Here is a 27,646-nt window from a genome sequence, read left to right on the forward strand (position 1 = left end):
TTGTGCACTGCACTACATACAACAATATTCGTTCATGCACCCAATTCATGTCCTATAGGGAAGTTAAAGGTCCCCAAAGTATGTGTAACAATATATTCGAAAAGTTTTAGGTAGGCCAAAGTTTTTTTATATTAAATTATCCGGGATGTCTTCAAAAAGGTCTTATTTTCGTAACTTTATTTCTTAAATTATTCCTAACATTTTAACTGGAAGGTTTATTTTCTCAAAGGCACTGATATAGATTAGAGATATTACGTCTCCGTTGATATAGGGGTTAGGTTTGGTCACTGAGGTCAGGAACCCGATTCAGATATAACAACTTGTTACGGTTTTGATCTTATTTTGATATGGTCTTGAAGACCGCTCCCACTGATTGGTGCATGCGAAATAAAGTGTAAGTCTTGCGTGAGATGCGAGCCAATCGTATCAAAACCAGTTGAAAAACGTATCAAGTTGTTAAATCTGAATCAGGTTCTAAATCACTGGTTAGGTCAGAAGCCATAAAATGCACTGTGGGGCATGCAAGTAATGTGTACGAGTGAATTGTTTGACTGACGGATGAAAGTTGTTTATTATTGACTGAACTTCAAAACTACCCCGATTGCGACTTGCGATAAACCGGACGCTAATGCATTTGGCCGAGTTTTCTACCTAATATAATAATAATAACTCTAACTCGTGGTTGGATCAAGGGTCAGATGCAGAAGGCGCTAATTATGGACACGGCGCGTATAGTACGTCAGTTCCTCACTCTGCGGCCCTGACCACCGGCAGCTTGGGCCTTGCCCCGCTGCCGGCGGCACCCTAGGTTAGGTTTTTTATAATGTGTTTATATATATTTTGTATTGTTTTGTAAGTGCTTTTATATAAACCTTAATTTAAGAATAAATAAAGGAAAAAATCTCTAACTAATTTCCAATTTCACCATTAACTGGTTTTTAACCAGATCTAAATCTGTTCTGTGGATGTGCAAATTGTAAAAACAATCCAAAAAGTTGAAAAATTTCTTGGAAATTTCTGTAAAATTTTACAAAAAAAGTAAAAATTTTGGAAATAGAAAATTTCTGTTTCCATACAAAAATATGAGATTTTTTTTAAATTATTCCATGTGGAAATTATTTCAATTATGAAAACTTTCTCATGGCACACCACTATATCAACAGTGCACCGCCCTATCCGAGAAATAGGGCACGAGAAGTAGACTAGTCTAAAACGCGTTTTAATTTTGCTCAAGAACTTAGAGTAATTAACAATCTGTTTTTTACGTTACCTTTTTAGGACAAATTGTTTAAAACTATCTATACTTGAATGCGCGACCCAAAGGGAAATATCAGTAATATGATTTTAAATCTATTCATAAAAATATTCTTTTTGAGTAAAGTTATTTTGGGTAAGTATTAACAAATAAAACATGAAACATTTTTGCCCTATTTTTAACATTCGCGGAACGCACGGAGGTAAACAAGCGATGTCACATACTAATGACACGATGACAGCATTCAACTTTCCTCGTGACATGTCTGCGTTTCAAGTTCATGCCAACAACAACAACTTGCTAATCGTTGACACCACTTATTACATTATTTTTAAACAGGTTCTTGATAATTATGTTTGTTTTGGAATCTTGTTTAGCTTGTTATTATAGGTAATTTGGGTGAAATATGACCGCGGTTCCTACTTTAATGTTTGAGTAGGAATTCTGCGACTGGAATGAAATGCATATGTGAAATCAATGAAAAACTAATGTTATTAGGCCTCCTCTGTTAGCTTACACGCTTTAGGCCTCCCTCCCCTACCTAATAAAATAACTACCTAGATAAATATAAAAAGTATTTAAAATTTAAGTAAAAAAGTGTGCGTATCGGACTTAAGAAAAAAAAAAAAAAAGGATCTTCAACTTTTTAGTTTATGAACATGTAGAGTGAAAAACACAAATGAAAACAGAACTTGTTCCTTGAAACTGCAAACCATGTCACGTATACAAGCTACAACATGCCGTAGATTTAGAAGCTCACAGGCTCTTCAATATGTCTAGGAACCACAGATCACGTAAGAATAGTAGAGGCCCTGCTGTTTGTTAGAATCGACTTTTCAATGTATGAACTTTATACGTGACTGGTTATACAATAAAACTTTATTGCCAAACTTTATGGCTCAAGGGGGGAAAATGAAAAATAAAGAATAGTTATTTGTTATGCAAGTACTGCGGAACACACAACTTTTCACCTCACTACAGCGAGGAAAATGCGCATGCAAGAAAAAAAAAACAAAGTATATAAATAATCATATTTTATTTTGCCCTCTATTTAACCCTTAAATGCATGATTTTTTGTATAACTTTTTAATAAATTGAAATAGATGTGTCATGCTGTATAAAAGTAATAAATGTGATTTTGGATAGCTGCATATTGAGCCACGGACCATCAAATATACGATGCATATATACATCATTATGCATTTAAGGGTTAACATATCAAATTTAAGACATAACACACTCAAATCCAAACAAAATAAACAAGAGAAAGCACACATATTCATCGTGCTCGAAATTCAAATGACTTTTGCACGCTAGCGGATAACATAGACTTTTGCACGCAGATTTCGCGCTATAAACTGAGGTTTTCCGAGCGAGTGACGTGAAAACGCATTTACTATTTCACATTTCACGTTATACCTACTTACTGTATAAAACTTTAGTGGCGTACAATTAAATTAACTCATATATCAAGTTTACATTTCATTTTAGAGAATCTAATAAAAAGCGCACACTCTGCTGGAATAAAATAATTTATTATTCAAATGTGGGTAAAAGGTATCAATAAAATCGGCTACTTTCAACAAAGTTACGTCTGCGCTTGTGAAAGTTGAAATCGGAAGATATTGAATTTGAATCCTTTGAAATAGGGTGTAAGAAACGGTTTATGGAGGGCAAAGTTATGTTTGCTAAAGTGTATTATCTGGAGTCATGCAAGTAACAAGAGTTGTGGAGATGTGGATGTAGGGTTGTCACTGACAATTTAATTAAAAATGTTTAAAATTTGATAGACTGCATGGTAACAGATTTTTGTTTAAGTACCTATATTATAAAACTGGAATCTATCTTTGAAATTAAAATTATATTTAGCCTTATTATATTTAATAAATGTTAATTCCCCTTGTTAAAAGAAAGACTGATGTATTTATACGCATACATCTTTTTTATACTAAGCGAATTGATTTTCTCGTAGTGGCCGACAAATCTGACAATTGAGTGATAGCAGCCACATATCAGCTCATTATTTTAGGCTAAAAATAAGGAAAACAAAGCATTTGTATTGATTTTTAACATAAATATTTAAGTTAAAACATACTTAATCATATTATTTTATTATACATACTTAAGAAAATTAATCACTAACATTTCAAATATTATTTTAACCTAAGCATTTTTAATGGCCAAAAAAGCATAATTCTTTTTTTATTGAATCCTATCGACAGTTATTTTATATGTAAACCTGCGACACTTATTATTAACAACGTGTAAATGTTCTTTTATAATAATCTTTTCACCACACCAGTTGGTAAAGGCTCTCTTGATTGTTCAAAAACTGATAAGAAAGTTGAATTTTCTTCACATGTCAGGCACAGTAATCAAATGCAAATTTTGAGTTGTTTGCTGGTAGAATTTAGATACTTTTAAATGATGATTTTGATATTGAATCGATTTGCTTTGATTTTGTTTGATATTTTACAGTTAGTATTTTTCTTGTGTTGGTGTGGTGATAAATTTTTGTGTTTCTCTCGGTGGTAAGATTTGTTTAACCCTCGTGCCTTGAAACCTTCGCAACGTTCAAGATTCCATTTTTCGAACCAATCGCTACGCTGGTGGTTTAATTTTGGAAGGTTTCGCTTGCTCGGATATCAATATTAGAACGAGAGGTCAAACAACAACTTTGCCCCCTTGCAAAACAAATAATTACCTATTTTATATTCCTTTTAATGAATTATTTGATTACTTACGGACAAGGCTTGCCTAGCACAGAAACCAATTTTTAAATTTTGCGTTTTTTAAGTCAGTTGAAGAATATCCGTGGCAACCCTTACCGTTATAAAGCCTGAATTGGAAATGAACCAGAGGAGCTGACGCCGCGGATTTCGCTGAGCATGACGCTTTGAAAGTTTTAAGAGGAATCCCTCACACGTAGCATACCTACTGTTCTGAGTCCGTAGGGTGGTAACGTTCAGGGAATTAAGGGAAACTAAAAAAAGTATATAACATACAGGAATTTCATTTCTGTGCCACTTTGCACCTACGATAGATCGGTAGAGCTAACGATTAAGTACAGCCAAAGAAAACACCAATATATGTTAGTTCTGGGGAAAAAAGTCTAGTAAAATTAAAAATATTATTTTTTTCAGAACCAACAAATTTTACCGTTTTTGATTTACTTGTCGCATGTACTATTTTTGCCACGAATAAATTTCTATTTCTAAATTTAACAGAAATATTTCATAAAAGAAGAATTTTAAAATCTGCATACGCCTCAGTGTGGTTTGCCGACGGTTCTCCATTCCCATTCCCGTCACCCATACTTGCGGCTGGCACCCATCCAAACCTAGTCAGAATAATAAAGGGAATATGTGGAAAAGATTGGAGTCAGTGTAGGGGAGACCAAGGTGAGTTGTGACATCGTCCATTTTTTGGAATCTATTAACTAATAACGAGCTCGCAATGGCGCACGTTTGTTAGTTCAAGTTACTAGCTAACAAACGCGCACTGTTGCGAGCTCGCTAACAAATAATAGGTTCCAAAAAATCGTCATAACTCTCCTCTGTCACAATTAACTCACCTCGGTCTCCCCTACTTGCTTTCTAAAGGATTCACCAAAACTAAAATCATGTTGTTGGGAATTTTTATCGATTCGTTTTTTTATTGATTCAGTTTATGAATTTTTTTAAATGACGGAGCAACAGGGGTTCGTAATTTCGCATCGTCTACAGCTCACCGACCCACTACTTACTTTTATTTTGCCTAGAATTTTTAAGTTTCACGAGGAATGTTCGGTCAAGACGATGTTACGGATTCTAAAGTTAAGCGCGCTCCACACTCGTGCACGAATTGTGGCGCGAAGCCGCGAACGCGAGTGTGGAGCGAGCGTCGCAGATCTGCGAAATCGACTCCACACTCGCATTCGCGGTTTCGCGCCGCGATTTGCGCACGAGTGTGATGGGAGCTTTATAGTAGTTGGCAAAACAGTATCATAAAAGTCTAAAAACACTGCATGTGCTTTACCGATAGTTCTCCATTCTCAATCCCGTGACTCGCTTCGCAACCATCCAAACTTAGGGGTCAGTTTTTATTTGCTTTCGAAATTATCTACCACCTTATAAAACCATGTTGCTAACAATACATTGAAAATCGATATAGACTGAGCGATTGCAAAGCGGCTTCGTTTCAGCTTAGGCAAAATGGTCTCGGATGTCCCGCTGTTCTCCTTTACAGATAATATTGGTCAACCGCTTTAAATCTCGTGAAATTTTGTGAGCAGATTTGTAAATATAATGTTTTTTTTTGTCAATTCAGTTTTTAGAAAATTTTCAAAATATCGCAGCCATTTGGGTGCTGTTGAATTTACATTATTCGAGAAATGAGCTAAAACTACGTTATTATCTAAATAGCAACTTAAAAGGTCGATTCACAAAAGATGTGGCGGATTTTCGATTAAAATTTTGATAGTTCAATACAAATGTCACGACAGCTGTTATGTATTTACCTATTATACTTTACGGAAACTCCTTTCATAGATTCCTGCTAGACTTTTCCGATAAATATAAAGATATTTATAGACAAAAATAAAATAATTATTTATTGTTATCATTTACAAATTAATACCTCGCACTACTTTCTATTAAACAATACCTAATGGATAGATCCATCAGCTAGCCAATGAAACTGCAATTTGCACACAATCGGCTGTGGCTTTTTGTGTTGCTGTATTGTATGTGTTTCGAATTTGCATCGACGCGGACTATTTAATGGTCGTTTGGACCGTGATTTATTGCAGTTTAAATGGTGCATATCGCCTGTAGTTTACTGCTATTAACAATAACACTGTTGCACTATAATAATAACACTAACTATCTAAAGTAGCATTAATCATGAATTAAAAATGTTTCGATGGTAAATTTTAAATAATCTCTAGGTACCTACATCACCTTGTCTCGGGAAGCGAAGTCAAGAAAATTTCTTATTAATAATCAATTATTTTATAAGTTTACCAGGTAAAATAGGTACAAACCAGGTACTAATATAATAAGAATAGGTACGCAATAATTGGGAGGAGTAGAAATTAATGTAGGAAATGGTTGGTGAAAATTGACAAAATAGCCCTTACGTAAAAAATAATATAAAATAGTAAGTAGAAAACGAATCAAATTTTACATGTCGGCCGCGGCTCTAACAGGAGACATACAGGAGACGCCTTATCTGTCATTTTTTGTACAAAACAGTCTGCTGATTTTTGCGGGGGAGAGGCACGTCAAATGTATCTATTTGTAAGTAACGTACAAATAGCATATACACAATTATTATCACACTTTGTCGCTTAGAACAATAGGGTAAATACCAAAATATTAACCCACACTAATTATTTCCTGGGCTCATAATGCGGCAGTTTGCGGCCACCGCGGACATTAGCTGACCAAATATTTACCTTAGTAGTTTTATCGTCATATCGTAAACTCTAGATAAATAGTCCACGGTAATAAAACATACAAAAATATGAGCTTCTTCCCGCTGTCAATAACCCGAACATAATATAAACTATTGACAGTATCTTGACTACATTTGCTGCCGAGATTTAATGGTAAATTTAAAAATTATGTAAAACGTAAGCGTATCTCTAAAGCCTGTTATAGCACACAAGACTACATGAATGATGAAACACCGTGGGATGAAGTGTGATTGGAAATAAAAAAATATTTATTATTATGTTAATAATGATGAAATTGATTATTCAATTAATCCGTATTTTTTGACGTTTAGATTTTTATTCTAGAAAGTTTCTGTACTAGTATTTTTTTTATACAATTTTGATGTTTGACGATCCTTTTGTGAAATTCTTATTATTAAGTTTGACATATATATAATAAATATATGTCTCACGATAGTTTAAGTGCGATATATATAATAATTCAATGTTTTTAAGAATAATAATAACTGCATCAATAAATTGCTCTGATATTTAGATTAAGGTAATATTTGTACAACTTGACAAATTAAAAGTTCTTGTTGCTAGGCCTAGCTTCACCAATTGGGTAACTGGTAGTGCATTATAGTGATTTAAGTTTGTTAGTTTTCGGAGTTCAACAACTTATTATTTTAACTGTGACTGCATTCCGGAGTTTTAGAACAGTTTGAAGTTATTTTTGGTCTATTAGTTCAAGGTTCAAGTTTGGTTTAACTTTGATCTTGAATACCGATATGTTTAAATACTTTTCAATATGAATGTATGACTTCATTCTAAATTAGCATATGCTTTAAATATGTTAAAATCCAGCTATTGTAAAGGATAATTTATGATTTCATTCAGATTTCATTTTACGAGAATATGAGGCATACTTCATTTATTAAAAGTGCGTCGCGCTTGCACACATTTATTTGTTTATTTAAATATTTATTTATTTTAATTACACTCGAACGGTTACAGTATACCAATTACACTTATGTGCGAGCACGATCCATTTAATAATATTGAATGTAGATTTGTTTAGTTATTCACAAGTTAAGTTATGTATATTTGTATATATATATATAAATTCGATGTATATATTTATGTTAGTAGTACTCTATGTTATTATATCACGTCGTCCACAACGTGTCCCGTCCCGAACTATGCTGTCCCGCACACTCCGCTGGCTCCACAGAAAACCAGCGCCGTTGACCACGCTAGTCGTGCCAGCTGCATTGCTGAGTGGAGACCATTTCAGCTTCACATCTCTATTTCTACTGTTTCGTTTATCTTTGTCTTGTATTTGCTATATATGTGTTGTATTGATGTGTTGTCTGAATAAATGATTTCTATTCTATTCTATTCTATTTGTATAAAATATTATATTTCAGAATGTTTCTCCGTGACTATCACTATTAACCGACATCATTTTGAAAGCACTGAACGCATAAATTTTTTATATCAACCCATTCCATTTCGACGTGTGATTCTCTTCAATTAGTCTTATCATCATCATCATCTCCGGATCGTACCTGGGCCAACAGATCTTGGCAATTCAGCGGGGCAACGCTGGTGCCAGTGTCATGGGGACGTTTGGGCCGGCTACGGTCCGGGGTGGCACCATAGCCTAGTTTAATGTAGTGATTAAGATTGACAAAGCCTGTTACGGATCACATTAAGTTTTCATTTTTCGGCTCGGGGACTTTTTATATGTTCACCTCCTAACTAGTCCAAACAAAGTGACGGAGTCAAAAATTGTGTTCCAAGCATTTCCCTCCATAACTTTTTATTGCTTGGCCTAATATAGAGATTATGCAATTACAAAAGCCTCATAGCCAAAATTTTGGCAGGTGTATACCCAGTTGTATAAATGGTAAATATTTAATAAAACTTTATTACGTGTTTTATTTTAGATTTTTTCAAATCATACAACTAATGTTCCTGAAAGACATAATTAACAGTAACACAGTTATACAGGAAAAAAAAAATTCTCGAAGATGGAGCATATTCTTCATAGTGAGAGATGTGCTGCGATGTGCCCATTTGTTTTTTCCCTATAAAGAATCAAAAAAGTCTCTTGTATATGATGGTCGCGCTTTTATCGTCAGTCATCGTGGCCGTCAATTTCTAATAAAGTACGTAAGTGCGAACGCAACGCAATGAGCCAATGACACAATAGATGGTAAAAATGAAACCATGGTTATCCGTACCGCAGGCGAATTATGCTTGGCTTTATCGACGTGATAAAAAAGTCCTATAGCCGTACCGCGAGTTGGCATTTGACATTGACGAAACCCCAGTAGCATTTATACGTCATTATGACGTCAGCGACGTCATTATGACGTAATATTAATATAATGTTTTATTCTTTAAACTTACCTGTCTAATTTTAAGATGTGTGTGTGTATTATTATTTCTAATATGTATTGTTGTGATCTGTTTTTCTTTAAATTGTATTTGCATGCATTTTTATGTGTTTGACGCAAATAAATAAATGAAATGAAATTAAATGAAATGAAATGAAATAATGCCGTCATTATGACGTCGCTGACGTCATTTTGCTACCTGGGAAGTGTCTGCGTGAATTCGATCACATTCCCTCTCCAATACATCAGTTTTGTTTGCTAAGGAGCCTTAGCGAACGAAACGCAACTATCACTGTCTCACTAATACGGAAGAGTGATCTATAGAGAGACACAAAGCGTTTTGTTGTCGTACCACAAGCGATTGTCACCAGGGACCCATAACAAAAACATGAGATACGATTGTAACTTTTGCTTCATCGTTGCCATCGCTGCTCATCGTCGCTGTCAATAGTTAATTACGATACAAGTGCGGAAAAGAGGAAATTCGAAACAAGTGGCGATAAATTAAAACACGACCGCAGGGAGTGTTTTAAATCGACACGAGTTGCGAATTACCTATTCGCACGTGTATCGTACAACGTTTTACAGTACATATGGCCCGTTAAACGTTCGACATATGCACGAAAAGTGCTCTTTTACGCACTAGTGCGAGAAAGTAGCACCATATGTACTGTAAAAAATATTATTAACAATGTCATTAACACGGTCCAGACTGCACAAAAGTACAAATCCCTGGATTAAACCACAATGCCAACTTTCTTGCATTTGTGACGAATACTTTTTATACGGCGTGAATACGGCGGATTATATCTTCTGCCGCTCCCACAGTTCCCACGCCTACATAAATGACAGGAAACCTAATAAAATAGACAAAGGAATACTAAGCTTACGTAAAGTAGCGCCAAATATTGTGGGTACAAAGACGTTATTCGGCGCCATACATCTTGTGATAACGGACAGCCTAGTTATTGCATAATGTATAGTGTATAGTCGAGTTCACATCTTTACAAGCAAACGTTCCCAAAATATATTAACAGGCCTCTAAGACACTGTCAATAAGGTCTTGTAATAGTTATTTACGATACAAGTACGGAAAAGAGGAAATTCGAAACGAGTGGCGATAAATTAAAACACGACCGCAGGGAGTACTTTCTCGCACTAGTGCGTAAAGAGCACTTTTCGTGCATATGTCGAAAGTTTAAAGGGACATATGTACTGTAAAACGTTGTTCGATACACATGCGAACAGGTAATTCGCAACTCGTGTCGATTTAAAACACTCCATGCGGTCGTGTTTTAATTTATCGCCACTCGTTTCGAATTTCCTCTTTTTCGCATCCCGCTCGTGTATCGAAAATAACTAATTTGGAACGTTGGATTCTAAAGATGCTTATAAACTTGGCCGCACGAGGTGGTTTAGAGCGCTATCATTTACATTTAAAGATACCTAGTAAACGGAGCCGAGAAGAACCAAGCCAGAGCGCAGATGAGCGTGGCTCGGATCTTGGTACAAATGGCAAACAGTAGCGCTTCAAGATGATGTCTAATATAGTCATAATTAAGTCGCTACCGTCAGCTTCATAAGGCCTGTGGGTAAAGTATACCTAATAAACAGAGCTGCGAAGAATCAAGCCAGTGCGCTGATGAGCGTAGCTTAGATCTTGGTACAAATGACAGTACCACTACAAGCTGATGGCTAGTATGGTCAGCCACAATGGTATGGTAGTATGGTGGTATAGATGTAATGTAGAAATAAGTTTGAAAATTGTGACCAATACCTTATTACCAATCAATGATGTCTATGCCATTGGGTCGCTACCATCGGCTTCAAAGGACTGTGGGTAATGTATTTGTATACCTAGTCAACAGAGCAGCGAAGAACCAAGCCAAAGCCCAGATCAGCTTTGCTCGGGCCTTAGTATACACGTAGTAGCGCTCGAAGTTGATGGCTAGTAAGTAGCATTGAGTCGCTACCGTGGAGGCCTGTATTGTATACCTAGTGAACAGAGCGGCGAAGAACCAAGCCAGAGCGCAGATGAGTGTGGCTCGGGTCTTGGTGCAGACGTAGCCAGCGCGGAGTGGCTCGCAGATAGCGTAGTAGCGCTCGAAGCTGATGGCTAGGATGGTCAGCACGGAGGCGTGAGCTACTGTCAGCTCTACGAATGGGACGGCCAGGCCTGAGGAAAAATTAAAGCATTAATAAATAGAAGTTGACAAATAGATCAAAGGGGCTTTCCACAAAAAGGACTTTGTCGGGGACGTGACGCATGTGACAGCTACTTTAATAATAATAACCTGAAGAAATCTGTAATATAATTATGATGAAAAGCTTAGAAAAATGGGAACATCTTGATCGTTAACTTCCATAATGACTACATGAAAGATGTTATTATTTCAAACGATTTCGACCCAAATCTGGGGCAATCAAAAATCAAATTTGTTTTTTTTTTCTGCAAATGCAAAGCAAAAAATTATTGTACATATATAATATTTTTGCATCGTCATAAGATACACTGCAATGGTCAATACAGTGCTTTCCTGTTGAAATTGGGACATTGACAATTCGCCAATTTATGTGAGTGAGTATACCGAATATATGTGAATTAGGTTACCAGGCTATGAGCGGCATTAAAACTAAAATCTGTTAATCTGTTAATCAATTGGTGTGTGTTAAATATGTTAGGTATTGTTTTGTTATTGATATGTTTGTATTTGCAGTACATCTCGCTTGCACTAGAACTCGATTCTAATTTAACAACTTATTATGGTTTTGATACCTTGACGATCGTCTCACGCACGGGTTTCACTTCATTTTGCAGGCATCAATCGGCGTGTCCGATATTTAACCTTCTGGACGCCGTGACAAACACACCACGGACGCCACGCCACCGAAGTGTCAAAACTGAAATTGAACTTTATGCGAATGCACGTGGGTCTATGTTGCTCTGTGGTCTGTGACGGATTAATCAGCCTTTAGCGTTGGACCTACGCTGCCGATATATCCGTCATTGGCGTTCAAAAGGTTAAGATACGAGTCTTATCTAAATTAATTTGGAATCGGACTCAGTGTATTAGCGAGATACGCGAACAAATTATAACAACAAAATTAGATGGAAATTACAATTTACATATTATATGTAAATTAATGCCGATTAAAACTTACAAATATGTATAATACATATTTGTAAGTTTTAATCGGCATTATTCTCATGAGTTATTATTTACGAAAACAGAACTTAATCGTCTGTAATTAACTTTTAAAATTACCTCCAATCCCCGTGGTCTCGGTTTTCTTAAATAACAATGTGATAAAATCGTGAAAATTTAAATCAGTGTTCTCATGAGTTCTATAAGGAATATTTTTTCTGAATGTTATCGCTTTTCAATCTTAACCACGACCGATATTTAAATTTATGCTTGACCTTGTATTAATAGCCCAGTTTCTTTCGCATTTCTCTACAGCTCCTTATACAAGTACAATTTACGAACGCTGCTCTTTTGATATTTCACTTTTGACGGTATGAAGTAAAAGCACAGTTTAAAAAGTACGTACCGTGTGGTACAGAACACCAATAGTAGGGTAAGACCTCTAGTGAATGAACACTTAAGCAATTATCCAAGTTTGTTTGCGGAGGCAAAATCTTTTCTCGGGGAACTGGGGCGCCGCCTGCAGGAGAGGGGCCACGACCCCCGCTCCGGGTCGTTCCTGGCGCAGAGGTTGTCAATTGCTGTTCAACGCGGAAACGCAGCAAGCGTGATGGGCACCTTTGCGTCGGGAACGATGCGGGGTGGGTTATTCGAGTAGTTTTTTATAGGTTACTTTAGTTTTATTTATAGTTAAGGTTTTTTTTATAGATTATTTTTAGTTCTTAGGTATTTTTTTAAGTATTGTGTAAGATTTAATTTAAAGATTTAATAATCTGTGAGTTTGAAAAATCATTTCTCAGTATTCATTAATAATTCGAATAATTAATTGCAATTTAATCAATCCTCATTTAATAATTAAGAAAGTAATTTCTGCGATTTTTTATTACTTTCATAGTTTTTGAGTCATAGCATAATTTATCAAAAAGTACACAAAAACCTAATGAATGAACATTAAAACTAGTGAATGAACACCTCAAAACCCAGTGAATGAACATAATTTCGATCTTTTTAATCAGCATTAAAAATACATTTTTAACAAAAAACCTGTTTCCAGCTCTATTTTAGTAGGTATAGCGAAAGCGTTCATATCTTTTTATCCCCTCCATATTGATTTGAAATATATTAGAATGAAATAAAATGATGTTTATTCAGCAATAACACAGAAATCTGTTACATATTAATAAGAAAAAGAGAATAAATCTTTAAAGCAAGAAACAACGTGCATATTTTGATGAAAAAAGGTCAGGCTCAGCAAATAATGCTTAAAATAATACTTTTCATTGAGTTGTTCGTGGTTACATTGTTCATACATAGAATTAGTAGAAACCTAATAAATGAACAGGCCAAAGTTGGAGCTGGAGGGTTTACCCTAGTGGATGAAACAACGCGCCAAAAGTATTACCACCCTGGAATACCTACTTTTCCAAATCGAGCTAAGTATATCTCAACAGTTCGCATTCAAAAGTAGTCACAGTCTAACTAATTATTCTACATATTATGCTGACTGATACCTGCGATACTGACTGTTATATACAGTCGCCATCAGATATATCTGAGCGGTCAAGGCTCTCACAAATATCTGAACACGCCCTATTGTCAAGGCGTTAGAGTGCGTGTTTAGATATTGTGAACACCTCGGGCGCTCCGTTATATCTGATGGCGACTGTACCGTTACAAACCGTGCATACGGCGCGCCTGATGGTAAGCCGTCTACGTAGCCTATGGAAGCCTGCAGCTCCATAGGTGTTACATGCGCGTTGCCGACCCTAACACTCCGCACCCTCGTTGAGCTCTGGCAACCTTACTCACTGGCAGGAACACAATACTATGAGTAAGGTCTGGTGTTCAAGGAAATGTTGAGCAAGTTTACGATATTTATACCAAAGTAAAGCGTTATCTTGAGCATGATACAAAATTAGCACATATCTCAGGTGGCGACGAATTAATTTAACATCGACAATAGTTAGAAACTAAACTATTTAATTAATTAATATGTGCCGTTTTTACTAGCTATTATTTAACTTGCAATGTATACTGTTCGGGTCAAATCTTGCAAGCTAAATTAGACTCACTTCCCATTAGATGAGCTGAAACTTCACATACATATGTAAGTTGGGTGATAATACTGATAATACACTGATTTAAACTTTCACGATTTTTAGTCATTATTATTTACAACGACGGGATTTTTTAAACTTATTTTACGCGATTAAGTCCCGTCGTTGTAAATAATAATACTGATAATGGCAATATTATAGAACAATCGAGCTGATCTGATGAACACACGTGGTGCAACAAAATTGTGTTTGGGTTTGTTAAAATTGTGTCGAGTGTCGATGAGTTAAACTTGCCTGTTGAAAGAAAAGTAGAGTCATCGATAAAAGCTTGTATCAAAAATGAAATTTGGATGTGCTATAAAAATACACCTATTACTTGATCCTTGATCATAAATCACCCCCCATGGGACCTTCTGTCTAAGTCTGTCAAACATGTTAGCCATATGACTCAAACACGGCCAAAAACTAGTATCGACTTGCCTGAAAGTTGGTAAGCAATATTCGAGACGCGATAGCCGCTTGTTTTGAGTCCGTGCCAACTCCCAACTTGGATAAACATTTCAGTTGTCGTCGGTTTTATAACTGCCACATGACTAAATAAATAAGACAGAGAGCTTAAACCGCGATGAAAGAGTGCGCTCCGTTAGTCCAGTATGCGTTTAATTTTGCTCTGGTCGATGCTGTGCCTACACGAGCTTCGAGGCATTGTAGTATGTCATCTTATTGTTCCTCCACTTGCTTGGTATACAGCGTGGCAACCACCCATTAAAATTTATTTAAAAAATGTACGTAATTATGTAGAAAAAAAGCAAGTAAGTAATTCCGTTGTATGGGAGATCGATAATTTGTGACTATATTTTTCAAATTGGCTGCATTTATCTGCTGAGCGACAGAGCTGGCTAGCCAGAGTATATACCTAAGTATTGGTGTAATGCGCCGTGCGTTTAGAACTTATGCCAATCACGGTTGCATGAGGCGGTTACTCTGTTTTGTTTATATCTCCTATGTCACTGCTAGATTTTCAATAGCTACTTTTAGTCAGACAGAAAGGCAAACAAAATGCAGTGCTTGGTTTTTATACCTATTTAAAACACGAAGTATTTTAAGTTTTGTGTTTTACTTTTTTTCTATTTATTATTTATAAAAGAACCGCCTTATTCATAAAAGGCCTAAATTAGCAAATAATCGTTTGTATTAATTTGTCGTTTTTAACTTATGTATTTGTAAGAAAGGAGTAAAACATAAATTAACCAATTAAGGCTTGTAGCGAGTTTATGAATGATGGGGTAAGGTTTTAAATAAATTTGAATTAACACATTTTTTTAACAAAATATATTATTTTTTAACAATAAGGCTAAGAGTATGCTCGGACGCAGGCGACGTAACACAGCATTTTGCAGATTTTGTAGGGCAGGGCAGTTGGGACAGACATAGGCCGCCTCCGCATCCTGCAACGCAGCTCCACTCCACACAGACAATTCGCGTCCTATCCATAAAAAGAAATAGATGTTTGACGACCAAAATTAGTTCAGAGCCAGAGTCTGATTGTATGCTGTGTTTTATGTTGCTGCTTTACAGTTTGTCAAAGAGTAGAAAAAGTATTTGGAAGAGAGATTATTTAAAGAAACGGTCTACTCATGGGAAATGTATGTAATCCGCCATTGTATACAAATCCTAGAAAATGTATACATTTCCCAGTATATGTGTGTATTATAAAATCTTTGAAACAATATTTTATACATTCCCTAAATGGCTTCGGATCGGAATGGTCTTGATTTGCCGCTCGCCGCGCCGCGCGCCGCTTGCGTCCTGTCCGCGGCCTAGTAGACAATCGTAGGTAGATATGCCCGCGACATGCGGGTCTAATTTACGATCAAAATATCTTAACTTCCACTGAAAATGTGTTTTTTTCATCAGCCGTGCCGAAATACCGCAATTTATGCTATACCGCAATGTTTCAGATAAAAACAGGTGTGCATGTATGTAATGACGTATGTCTAGGACTTGGGTACAAACTTGGAAATAACATAAATAATATGTCAGAATTAGGTACTTAATACAGTTTCGCCTATTGCGCTAACGCTGCCATGCTTTTGCCAGACAGAAAATGAGTATGAATAATTGTAGTTAAACTAAGTAACATCAATTATACTTCCTTTGCACAAAATAAAGAACTAAGTAAAAACTGTTGCAAAACCGTAGTTACTTTTAGACACAATTGACCTATATATACATTTTGTTAGGCAAATCGCAAGAACTTCAGTGTATTTTTTTAAATACAAATAAAACCTGATCAACAGCCGAATTACCTACTTTTCAATTCCTTTGAGTCTAGATTAGCCACAGGGGTAATCTAGACTCAAAGGAATTGAAAGCAGTACCAATGAGCTCTATCATTTTACATGGAAATGGTGTTAAGCTCTTGATAAGATGCAGTGAGGCAATTGCACAAAAGACTTCAACGGGTCGAAGAGTTTAGAGTATCCTTACATTTACACTAGCCGCCCGCAAATCGAGAATTGCCAAAGACAAACGTATTGATTTTTAGGGTTCCGTACCCAAAGGGTAAAAACGGGACCCTATTACTAAGCCTCAGCTGTCCGTCTGCCCGTCCGTCCGTCTGTCCGTCCGTCTGTCTGCCCGTCTGTCTGTCCGTCTGTCCGTCTGTCCGTCTGTCCGTCTGTCCGTCTATCTGTCACCAGGCTGTATCTCAGGAACCGTGATAGCTAGATAGTTGAAATTTTCACAAATGATGTATTTCTGTTGCCGCTATAACCACAAATACTAAAAAGTACAAATACTAAAGTAAGAGTCCGACTCGCACTTGTCCAGTTTTTTAAAAGTATAGATTCAAAATACAATGGAACCCAGGTAGCAAAATGACGTAAAATGACGTCAGCGACGTCATAATGACGGCATTATTACGTCATTACGACGTCGCTGACGTCATTTGACGTCATTTTGCTACCTGGGAATGGATTCAATGGAAGGCGTAGGATCAGATAATAAACATATTTGTAAATTTTAAGGGTTCCGTAGCTAAAATAGCAATCAATGAATCCCCTATAGTTCCGTCAAAACCGTCCGCAAGTTTATACTTATGTCGCATTTACCGAAAATCGCCTAGCTTATAGTTTATAGTTTCAGACTGACAGAACCCCAAATTTAATTCCACGTTACCAATTTTTCATTTTTCATTTCAATCAAAAAGTACCATAAACGTCTGACATGATTAAAACGTGAACATTCAACGTGATTTAGAATAGCATAACATGTTCGAAGATTGATTCAAAGCCGACCAGTTAATTGCGGGAGTTTTTAATAAATCAATCTTTCTGGCAATTGGCGCGTTTTCGTTTTACGCAGACTTTGAACTCACGACTGTTAAAATTCTGTTGTATCATGTTGAATTAATTGGTTAAGCTATTTTTGGATTATTTCATAATATAAAACGACAATGCGTGTTGAATTTCTTGAAGTTGTAAACGTGTAAGTTATGGCTGAAACCATTTTTTTTTACCGAGACTTAATCGGTTTATTATTTGGCCTGCTGCCTTAGAAAAGTTAACGTCAGAGCTAAAATGTATGAAACAGTTAAATATCTTTTTTGTGATTTCGGGTTTGGTCCCAGTCGCTCAGTATGATAGATATATACATCGTCAATTTTTGCAGGTGACAAAAAAAACGGACAAGTGCGAGTCAGACTCGCCCATCGAGGGTTCCATACTTTTTAGTATTTGTTGTTACAGCGGCAACAGAAATACATCATCTGTGAAAATTTCAACTGTCTAAGTTATCACGGTTCATGAGATACAGTGCCATGCCTGGTGACAGACAGACGGACACAGGAGTCTTAGTAATAGGATCCCGTTTTTACCCTTAGGGTACGGAACCCTAAAAACACCCTGTATTATCGTATCAAAATACACGCTGTATAAACTAGCGTACAGCGTCATTAAATTAGCGGATATATATGTGAGCTAAACGGAAGGAGAACTTTGGAATCCAGTTACTTCAGAACTCGTTCAACTAAAATGCTTCATATTAAACTTTTGACGTCAGCGGGCCACTTACACTTTAAGCTTTCATGTCGTGACATGACGTATAAGTAGAAAGATTTCAATGATATTTAGTATACACTATACAGTGTGTAAATCCAATACGAGCAATAAATCAAACTAGACGTAGAATTTACACGTGTAATCATGAATTAAGAAGTTTTTTGAAGTTACACTTAATTATGACCCCGTAATTATTTTTTGAAAATTTACCGAGCGGCAATGTACTGCTTCACAATAGAGTCGTGTTTCGATATTTGCGAGCACCTTGGCCGCTCCGATATATCTGATGGCAACTGTACCTACTGCAATAATACAGTGACTTCCTTCCATCCTGATTTATCTTACGCTTTAAGGCTAAGACCTAGCTACAATTATGCCGTCTACAGACTCAAGGAGATATAGACCTTATCCTTTTTGTTTAAAGTGCATTTTCGTTTGAACAACAGCATAAAGATTTTTCACAGAACTGAAATAATCAGAGTAACAGCTTATTACAAGTGAAGGAAGTCAGCTTATTAATATTCGGCCCGATTAAAAAAATATTTTATTAATATTATTCTGCTAATTATTTTATGAAATACATACCTAGGTAGATAAAGTACATAGTTTATTCTCTATATCTGAAAATGATAACAAATTGAATTATAAATAATTGATTGTGAAGCAATATTGTTTTAATGTTTGTGTACATAAAATAAGTAATACTATTGTTTAGTGATAGGTTTAGTAACATAATTATGTGGCCCGATTCAAACTAAGATATGTCAAATATTAGGTCTAGATACGAAATGGATCGGATAATGTCAGTGTCAAAAGAGACGTTTTTTGTTTGAAGAAACGTCACTTTTGACACTGACATATCCGATCCACATCGTATCTAGACCTAATATTTGACGTATCTTAAAGTTCGAATCAGGCCGATTGTCAGTAATGTACAAAAAATATTTTAATTGAAAGACAATTACCTACGATGAAAGGTTGACTGGAAGAGATCCCTTATAGGGATAAGTCCGCCTTTGTACATTGTATATATTTATGTTCTTTTATTGTGTTTGTAATCTGTCTTATGTACAATAAAGTGTTTACATACATACATGAAAATGAAAATTATAGTTTTATTTTAATGCCAATCCGTACCAAACCTACACATATAAAGATAAATAATTGCCATCAACAGTAGTGTTAGGCGATGATTAGTTTTCAGGGAGTTTTTAATATGTTTTTGTGTTAATTTCAGTTAAAATGTACCGAGGGATTTTAATATTAAGTATGCACAGTATATATTAAGTACCTTGCACATATGGAATTTTAACAAAGAAAATCCAGGAATATTCAGTAGGTGTTTTTTGTAAAAAGCTGTTACTCTGTGCAATTCAATCTCCGTGACTTTTCGCAGAACATTTATTTCAGTTCTTCAGAACATTACAGCGATTACTTGCTTTGACTTTTACGTCTCTTATGCAGTGCTAAAAGCGACATTACTACTCTGACAAGCGAATATAGAGCTTAATAAATTCAATTAAGGTCTTTATTATGTGCCTACTTGTATTTACGGTGTATAATTAGGCCGAGTTGCGGTTTCCTTAGGCGGTTATCTTGTTAATATAATTTGAGCTTTAATGAGGGGTAATAAGGTGGATATTGTTTAGACGCATTTGTTTCGTGGGAGTCGACATGTGGCGCGAATGGTCACCTATTAAGTTTTGTAATTTGTGGGGCGTGAGTGACAGCGGTTATATAAGCGGAACGGGTTTTAATGACAGTTTAAGGTAAGGTAACGGTTCCATACATTATTTAGCACCCATATTATTGGCGTTACTTTCTATTACTGTTAACATGTAACAATACGTATAAAACAAGTCCGTTCGACAGGGCATTGGATTTGAAAATATACGACCTATGCATACCTACTTCGTATTAAGTAAGGCTGCTTCTACCACTGCTGGTGTGAACAGAAAATGAAGAAAATAATTGAATGTATGTATTCTACTTGTACCTAAGTTTTAAACAATGTATGTAGTTAGTAAGTGCAAAGGGATGCAGATATTCATCAGGTGATGTAAGCAAAACTTATAAGTCTAGGAAGATTTAGGAAATTAATAATGATAATATTGTCTTCGGTTACCGCGATAGTTACTCATGAAATAAAACTATGAAAACGGATTAATATCGCGTATATTGAATTTATAATACATCCCGACGTTTCGAACCCTTTACAGCTTTCGTGATCAACGGGTGACTGAGGAAAAACTACAAAGTGCTTTAAGGCTGGTTGTACATGCAAAATCGCGATATAATCCGTTTTCATAGTTTTAGTTCATAATTAATATTGAAGTTTAGTTACTATTTCAGATAGCAAACATAACGAAAATGTAAAAGGTACATTCAAATCGATGGCGACTATTAGGAATAACACATCTTAAATTTATAATATATTATTAGCGTGATGCTGTTCCAAGGTTATAAAACATACCTAAAGCCAAAACTCGCTTTGTATTCTTGAGGTAAGTATGGCAATTACAGTAGGTACTTTGTTAAGAGAATATCTGCCGCTTAAAGTGAAACTCCAACTTTTCCCCAAGCACAGTAACTGACAAATAAAATATAGGCTTGTTCAAAAGCAATTTGTCGAGTTGTTACAAACAGAACAATACGCTATTAGCGTTTAGACGCTCCAGCGATCGCCGGTCGCAGCTTTAGTTGGAAACTAGGTCTAACTGGAAACTATTTGACATTGGTGATAAAAAAACAACCTTATACTTAATCGCACTCTTATTTAAACTGTCTTGAATCATGCTAACATTAAGAGATTTTTACGGTTAAGCTCACGCATTTTTACTTTTAGTCATTCGCGCGACACGTTTCGGAGAGCCTAGTCCTCCATTTTAAAGCAGTAAAAGTGCGTAAAATTAGCTTAACGGCTCTTTTAAATTAAGAAATTTATTTATTTGTAAGCTGGAGTTATGCCCGTACAAAACCTTAGATTTTAATTTAAAATAAGACCTGTATAAAATCTCAAATTAGTAAATTAGTGAATAAAGAAATTTACTCCTAAAGATAATTAAATGTAAAATTCACAACTTAAATAAAAATGCTTATTTATTGTACCTAATTACCATTACTGACATAATTATCGCCGAATAAGATGATCTTGAATATTAAAATTAACTCGAAAATATTTAGCATTTTTTGCACATCGACAGCGCAACATATTTTTGCAAAATTAATCGCCAAATTATATCTCTTATCAAAGTAATTACTCATTTGTTATCGAATATGCGGACATTCGTATGCGAATTGCATTAAGCTTTTAGTTACCTTCGATATTCTTTTACTTATCGTCGTAACAGCCGATACAGGTTTTTGGGTAGTAGGGTTTTTAGAGGTACAGTCGCCATCAGATATATCGGAGCGGCCAAGGTGCTCAAAAATATCTGAACACGCACTCTAATGCCTTGACAATAGAGTGCGTGTTCAGATATTTGTGAGAGCCTCGGCCGCTCCGATATATCTGATGGTGACTGTACATACTCTACCATACAAAATCCATAGTGATGTGTTTTCACATTATCCGATCTGATATCGGATGTCAGAGAAGGACAACTGTTGGAGTGTGCCCAATGGCATCAAATCCTCCTTTTTGGGTTAATGCATTCTTTTTAACTATTAAACATTTAATCAATGAGTATGAATGAATGATTTTTTATATTTGTTAGAGACATGGCTATATACAGGTGTTAAAATAATTTACAATAAGTAGAGGTGCGCTCATATCTCTATATCATATATCATATCATATCATATCATTTATTGATTGTAAAGTCATGTACATACATTTTATAATTTAGGTGTTACATCAATTCTGAAAGTCAGTCCATGACGTCCTGTGAGGACATACAACAATATATTAGACCGTAATCTAGGCTAAACATTATAAAATAAAATTAATTAATAATCATGCGAACTAACAAATCTACAGTCTCCTAAATTAGTAATGCATTAAAATATGTTACAATTATTATAAAAAAAAAAATTATGTCACTTAAATTACAAATTTTACACATTAGAAATTAAACGAATAAATAGTCAGTACATAATAATTAAAAATAAAGTAAGAATTATAAATTATCATTAAAAAAGTCACTAACTGAATAATAGCATTTATCTATTAATAATTTTTCTAATTTAGTTTTGAAGATCGCTATCGCTATGTAGGTGGTATATAAATATAAAAAGGCACTTTCTCAAATTTTGCTTCTTTGTTTCGTATTCGACATCCGATATCGGATCGAACGATGTGAACACTCTTTTAGGTTGAACTTGAGACCGTGGTCGACCTACAGAATACGAAGAAAGTGACATTCTTTTTTATTATATAATGATTTAAAGCATCAAAACTTAATGATAAAAACGTGTTAAAATTACAATTTTGTATGAACCCACTACTTACTTAATCAGTTTAATTTAATATAATCTTACACTCCAAACATTTCGGGTGGTCACAACGAAATAATAAATACATTTTAATCCCGGTCGTGCCGTCAAGGCAAAATGAACATTATTGAGTTTTAATATATAAAACGTATTCAAGTCTTACATTTTTATGCTCATTTTGGTTCGAACAGGTGCTTACAGGCCAATTCGAGTTTCAGTTATTAGATCTGTTTCCGATATCTCCAGCCAGTGTCAAAAGTATTTGGGTTAAGAAATGTCACTTTTGACACTGAGATCAGTATCATATCGGAAAAGATCGAATAACTAAAACTCGAATTGGCCTGTTAATAAGAAGCCGCCATGGTTGGGAGTTGCCATACATTTTATTCTAAATGAAGATTACTTTTTAATGATATGGCGGGAAGCGGTTTTGTCATTTAGGATTTTGTGCGAACGTATTTTAAAGAAGTAGATGAGTATCTGTATAGATGCGTGCCTTGGCCCCAATCCGAAATGTTTGTTTTACTAGGTATGGTGTATGTTTAATATCGACGTGAATACGACGTGACGTGACGTAAATACGATATAAAACGATTCAAGGCTTATGAGATGTGGCTGTGGAGAAGAATGGAGAAAATAAGTTGGACGGAGAAAAAAACGAACGAGAAAGTGCTGCGAACTGTTTGAGAAAAGAGAAACCTACTGAGGACCATATAGAATAGACGAGGCAAAATAATAGGTCACTTGATAAGACACGACACTTTCTTTAAAACTATATTGGAAGGCAAGATCGAAGCTAGAAGAGGAAGAGGAAAATCACGAGCAAGCTATACATTAACAACTAAAAGGAAAAGCAAATGTCGTGCCTTACAGGGACCTAAAGAACTTGGCCGAGGACTGCGAAAACTGACATCTACTCTACCGACAAGAGCCATGCTCTTAAATTATGATGATGATGATAACCATTAGGTACCTACCCGTTTGTACAATCATGAATGACACGAATAAAAAAAATGGCGACGACATATTTCTCGATTCAATATTTTTTTGAAGACCATAGAAATGTAGAAAGTGACAAGAGTAGACATAGAAACGATAGAACATATTTCTATTAATATAAAAAAACAATAAAATTTTGAAAACGGCAAATTCAATAATGAAACATCTATAAAATATATTTGATTTAATTTTGTAGGTACCTACAGATAGTACCTATAGGCACTTCCGTATCTAATTACTTTATGCTATCTTTTAGCTCACAATGGTCAATGAACAGCAAATCTGTAAGAAAATAATGATTTCTACAACGGTAAATCGTTTATCTTTTAAACAGTAGTAAAAACATTATTTAAAACAAGTTTCTGATTACGCCTGAATTTTTTAAGCGTTACTGCTTATTTGCAATATATTTCTGTACAAAAATGAACCTTATTAATTTAACTTAAGTTGTATTGAATCTGCGGTAAAGCGTAGTACACAAAACTGATAACGTTTTAGTTGAAACTTCGATAATTTTCAACTTAAAATGATAATTAGGAGTAAGAAGTGGTTTGTCCGGTATATTTTTGTGTGCTTCAATTGTTTAAATGAAATTAAATGCGTTTATTTGCTTAACATTATGTACAGATAAGATGGTAGAGTCAATAGTATTATGTCCAGATAATGTCAATACCTTATACTAGTAGGCATGGAAAATATTTTAAAACCTATTTTATGGATTAGATGCACTATTTTAAATAATCAATGAGGATACAAGAATAATTCTTAGATAAGTAAGTTTTACCTATTTAATCACTAAAAAAGGCTCTCCTTGTTTTTTTTTTCAAATGTTAATGTATTGAGACTACTTGCGGGAGTAAGTTATATTTCGTCACAGCCGTGACGAGTGACGGAAGACAATGAAGGCCATTGCCCAGCAGTAGGACACAAATATAGGCTAAATTATCAAAACATATTGGTTACTTACATAATTCCTTCCCCAGCACCCACGTCTCCGGTTTCGAGTTAACCTCCACCAGCACCGTCGGCGTGCACACCAGCAGCACCATCAAATCCGCGATACTCAGGTTCATCAGGAATATATTCGTCGAGTTCCTCATATCCTTCGTCTTCAGTATCACTATTGGCACCATCACATTCCCTATCACTCCTAAACACATGATCACTATGCAGAAAGTCATAGACGTTGCTTTTATGTAATACGGTATCTCTGCGTACTCCGTATAGTTCGATAGTTCGGTGGCGTTGAAGGTATCGTTATTGGTGTCATGGTGTAGTGAAACCATGTAGTCTGCTCACATTGTAGAGTTTTTAGGTTATGATGGCATTGTACCTGAAAAAAAAGAGAAAATTATAGCAAAATCTTTAACCTTCCCGCTCCTTTCTATTGACAAATTAGATTTCATGAAATAAAAAAAAAAAAAAAAAACTATGAAAACGGATTATATCGCGTATATTGAATTTATAATACATCCCGACGTTTCGAACTCTTTACAGCGTTCGTGGTCACCCGTTGACCACGAACGCTGTAAAGAGTTCGAAACGTCGGGATGTATTATAAATTCAATATACGCGATATAATCCGTTTTCATAGTTTTATTTCATGAGTAACTATCGCGGTAACCGAAGACAAAATTAGATTTCGTTTTTTTTTATGATTAGCTTAGGCATAACTGTACTGTACTGTCTAATATTATTATTTAAGTTTTTTGTTACTAACACTGCTATGGGCAATGCCTGAAAATAAATGATTATTTAATTTAATTTAATAAATAAAAAACTTTGTTTAAAAGTCCAATGGAGTTTTATTCAGAGGCAATAACAATACTGGCATCGGTAAATATAACTTCACATAAGCATAGAGTAACTTATACTAGAGCGGTACTGTCATAGTAAATTTTGTAACCCCAGTAAATTCACTGCCATCTGTCGACACACTTTAAAACTAAAAATGAAGATTTATAAAAATACGATAAAATGTATTTAAATATGGATAAATGATTTTTTTTATTTGCATTAATTATTTTTATGATTTTGACCCATGTTCTTTTACTGATATGCGTTAAAATTGTTAAATAACAAACGAACCCGTCAACGCCATCTATACGACCGTAGGCCAAAGCTAGTAGCGCCCTCTGAACGAGAATCAAATTTTCTTGATTTTCGAGGCACGTTTTTTCCTTAGACTGTATCCATCTATTACGGAGTTATATCTATCTTTGACATAAGTAAGATATAGATAATTATGTTTGTCCCGTGATAATAAAAAATCGAACGCAAAAAACCACTGTACTTTGAATGTTAATGAAATGTAATCATATTAATAAAATAAACAAGGATAAAATGGAATCCATTCATCATGGCTTTTGACAGGATAATAAAAAATTCTTTTATTCGTTAGTCCGGGTGTAGGTACGTAACAATAGTTATTTGTTATACAAGGGTGCAAAGTTGTATTTTATCCGCGAGTGTAGAATTGAAACACGAGCAAGCGAAAGGATTCTATAGGTAAACCACGAGCGAAGCGAGGGGTTCTAAAATAGAATCCTGAGCGTAGCGAGTGTTTCAACACACGAGAAGTAAAATACATTTGCGCCCGTGTATAACACAAAACTTTTCACCTCACTATAGCGAGGAAAATGCAACATCCACAGGCGTAGATCATCTTCATCAATGGAATGAGTTATTTCTTTACGATATTATAACAGAAAACTCTGGAAGTTGTGTATTTTTACGCGAATCGGTGAGAAAAGTTTTTTAGTAAAAAAATTGTTGACAATGTTGACATTTCTGACGTATGACGTACTCTATAATGCCAACGATGCGTTTTGAAATTGCATCGACTCAACTTGTGCGTTCAGAATTATATTTAACATCATTATAAAAAAACAAACGTTTCTTATGGAATTTTAAGGTTTATGACTTAAAATCATTAAATAAAGCTAAATTTGGTATTTTTCATTAGATTCTCAAACCATTTATTTAATGATAATTAATATCGAACGAATCATTATCATAAACGATTTACGTTTTGTTATCTGTCAAGCTACTTAAACACGCTCCATCCAAGGTCAAATTACTTTCCCCACTAGTGGATAAAACGCGTTTTTCCCCGCTTGTATTGAAGGATAAAAGACAACTTTCCGAGCTAGTGAGGGGAAAAAAATATTTACGTGATTCCGACACTAGACATTTATTAATAGACTTTAAATTTTGTATGCAATGCATATGTTTTTAGCCAAATCATAGATTCTGATAATTTCATGATAATTATGCTATCTAAGAATTGATCACTTCATGATATGGTTAGGTTAGATTTGATTAGTTCATGAATTTCTTGATGTGGCCAAACCGAAAATTAACCTACTATAAATAGGCACCTCGAATTTAAAAGAAATAAAATAAACTTTATTATCATAATAACGAAAATAATAACGGACTATGACGATGGACGGAACCTTCCTTATTTAGTGGGGTACGGTCCGTACCCAGTATCATTTTCCTCTATTTTCAGTTATATCACTGTACAAGCCAATATCGTTACAATTTAAACCAGTGTTTCCCAGGAGACAAGATGGTTAACCGGGCTGACCGAGTTGACCAATTTGTTGGATAAATTTCACTAATCAAACATTGATAGGCTTGAGCCGAAGGAGTTACGTATACAAAGACAAGTGGGGAAAACAACAGGCAATTGAAATAACTATGGCGTAGAAATTTTAAAGAAAAAAAAAAACAGTTTTTTTTATCATCCCAATGAAATAAATAATATTTCAAAATTGTTGTACACACACAAGCATCAATAAGGGTTAACTTGTCGAAACTAAGTAGGTAGGTACACGAGAATACTCAAAGTTAAGCGGTTATTAAGTA

The 27,646-nt window shown here is 35.1% G+C and overlaps 1 protein-coding gene across 1 annotated transcript in view; it reads right to left on the reverse strand.

Moving 5' to 3' along the window:
- LOC134750567 (uncharacterized) overlaps positions 1-27,646 on the reverse strand; it is a 95,099-nt gene that overhangs the window by 17,570 nt on the left and 49,883 nt on the right. The window contains exons 2-3 of the mRNA XM_063685775.1: positions 24,741-25,106; positions 11,072-11,252 (exon numbers count right to left, since the gene is read on the reverse strand). Of these exons, the coding sequence (XP_063541845.1) occupies positions 11,072-11,252; positions 24,741-25,059 (500 nt within the window). The 5' untranslated portion in view covers positions 25,060-25,106. The remainder of the gene's footprint in view (positions 1-11,071; positions 11,253-24,740; positions 25,107-27,646) is intronic.

Source organism: Cydia strobilella, chromosome 20 (assembly GCF_947568885.1).
Source record: "Cydia strobilella chromosome 20, ilCydStro3.1, whole genome shotgun sequence".
NCBI lineage: Eukaryota > Metazoa > Arthropoda > Insecta > Lepidoptera > Tortricidae > Cydia > Cydia strobilella.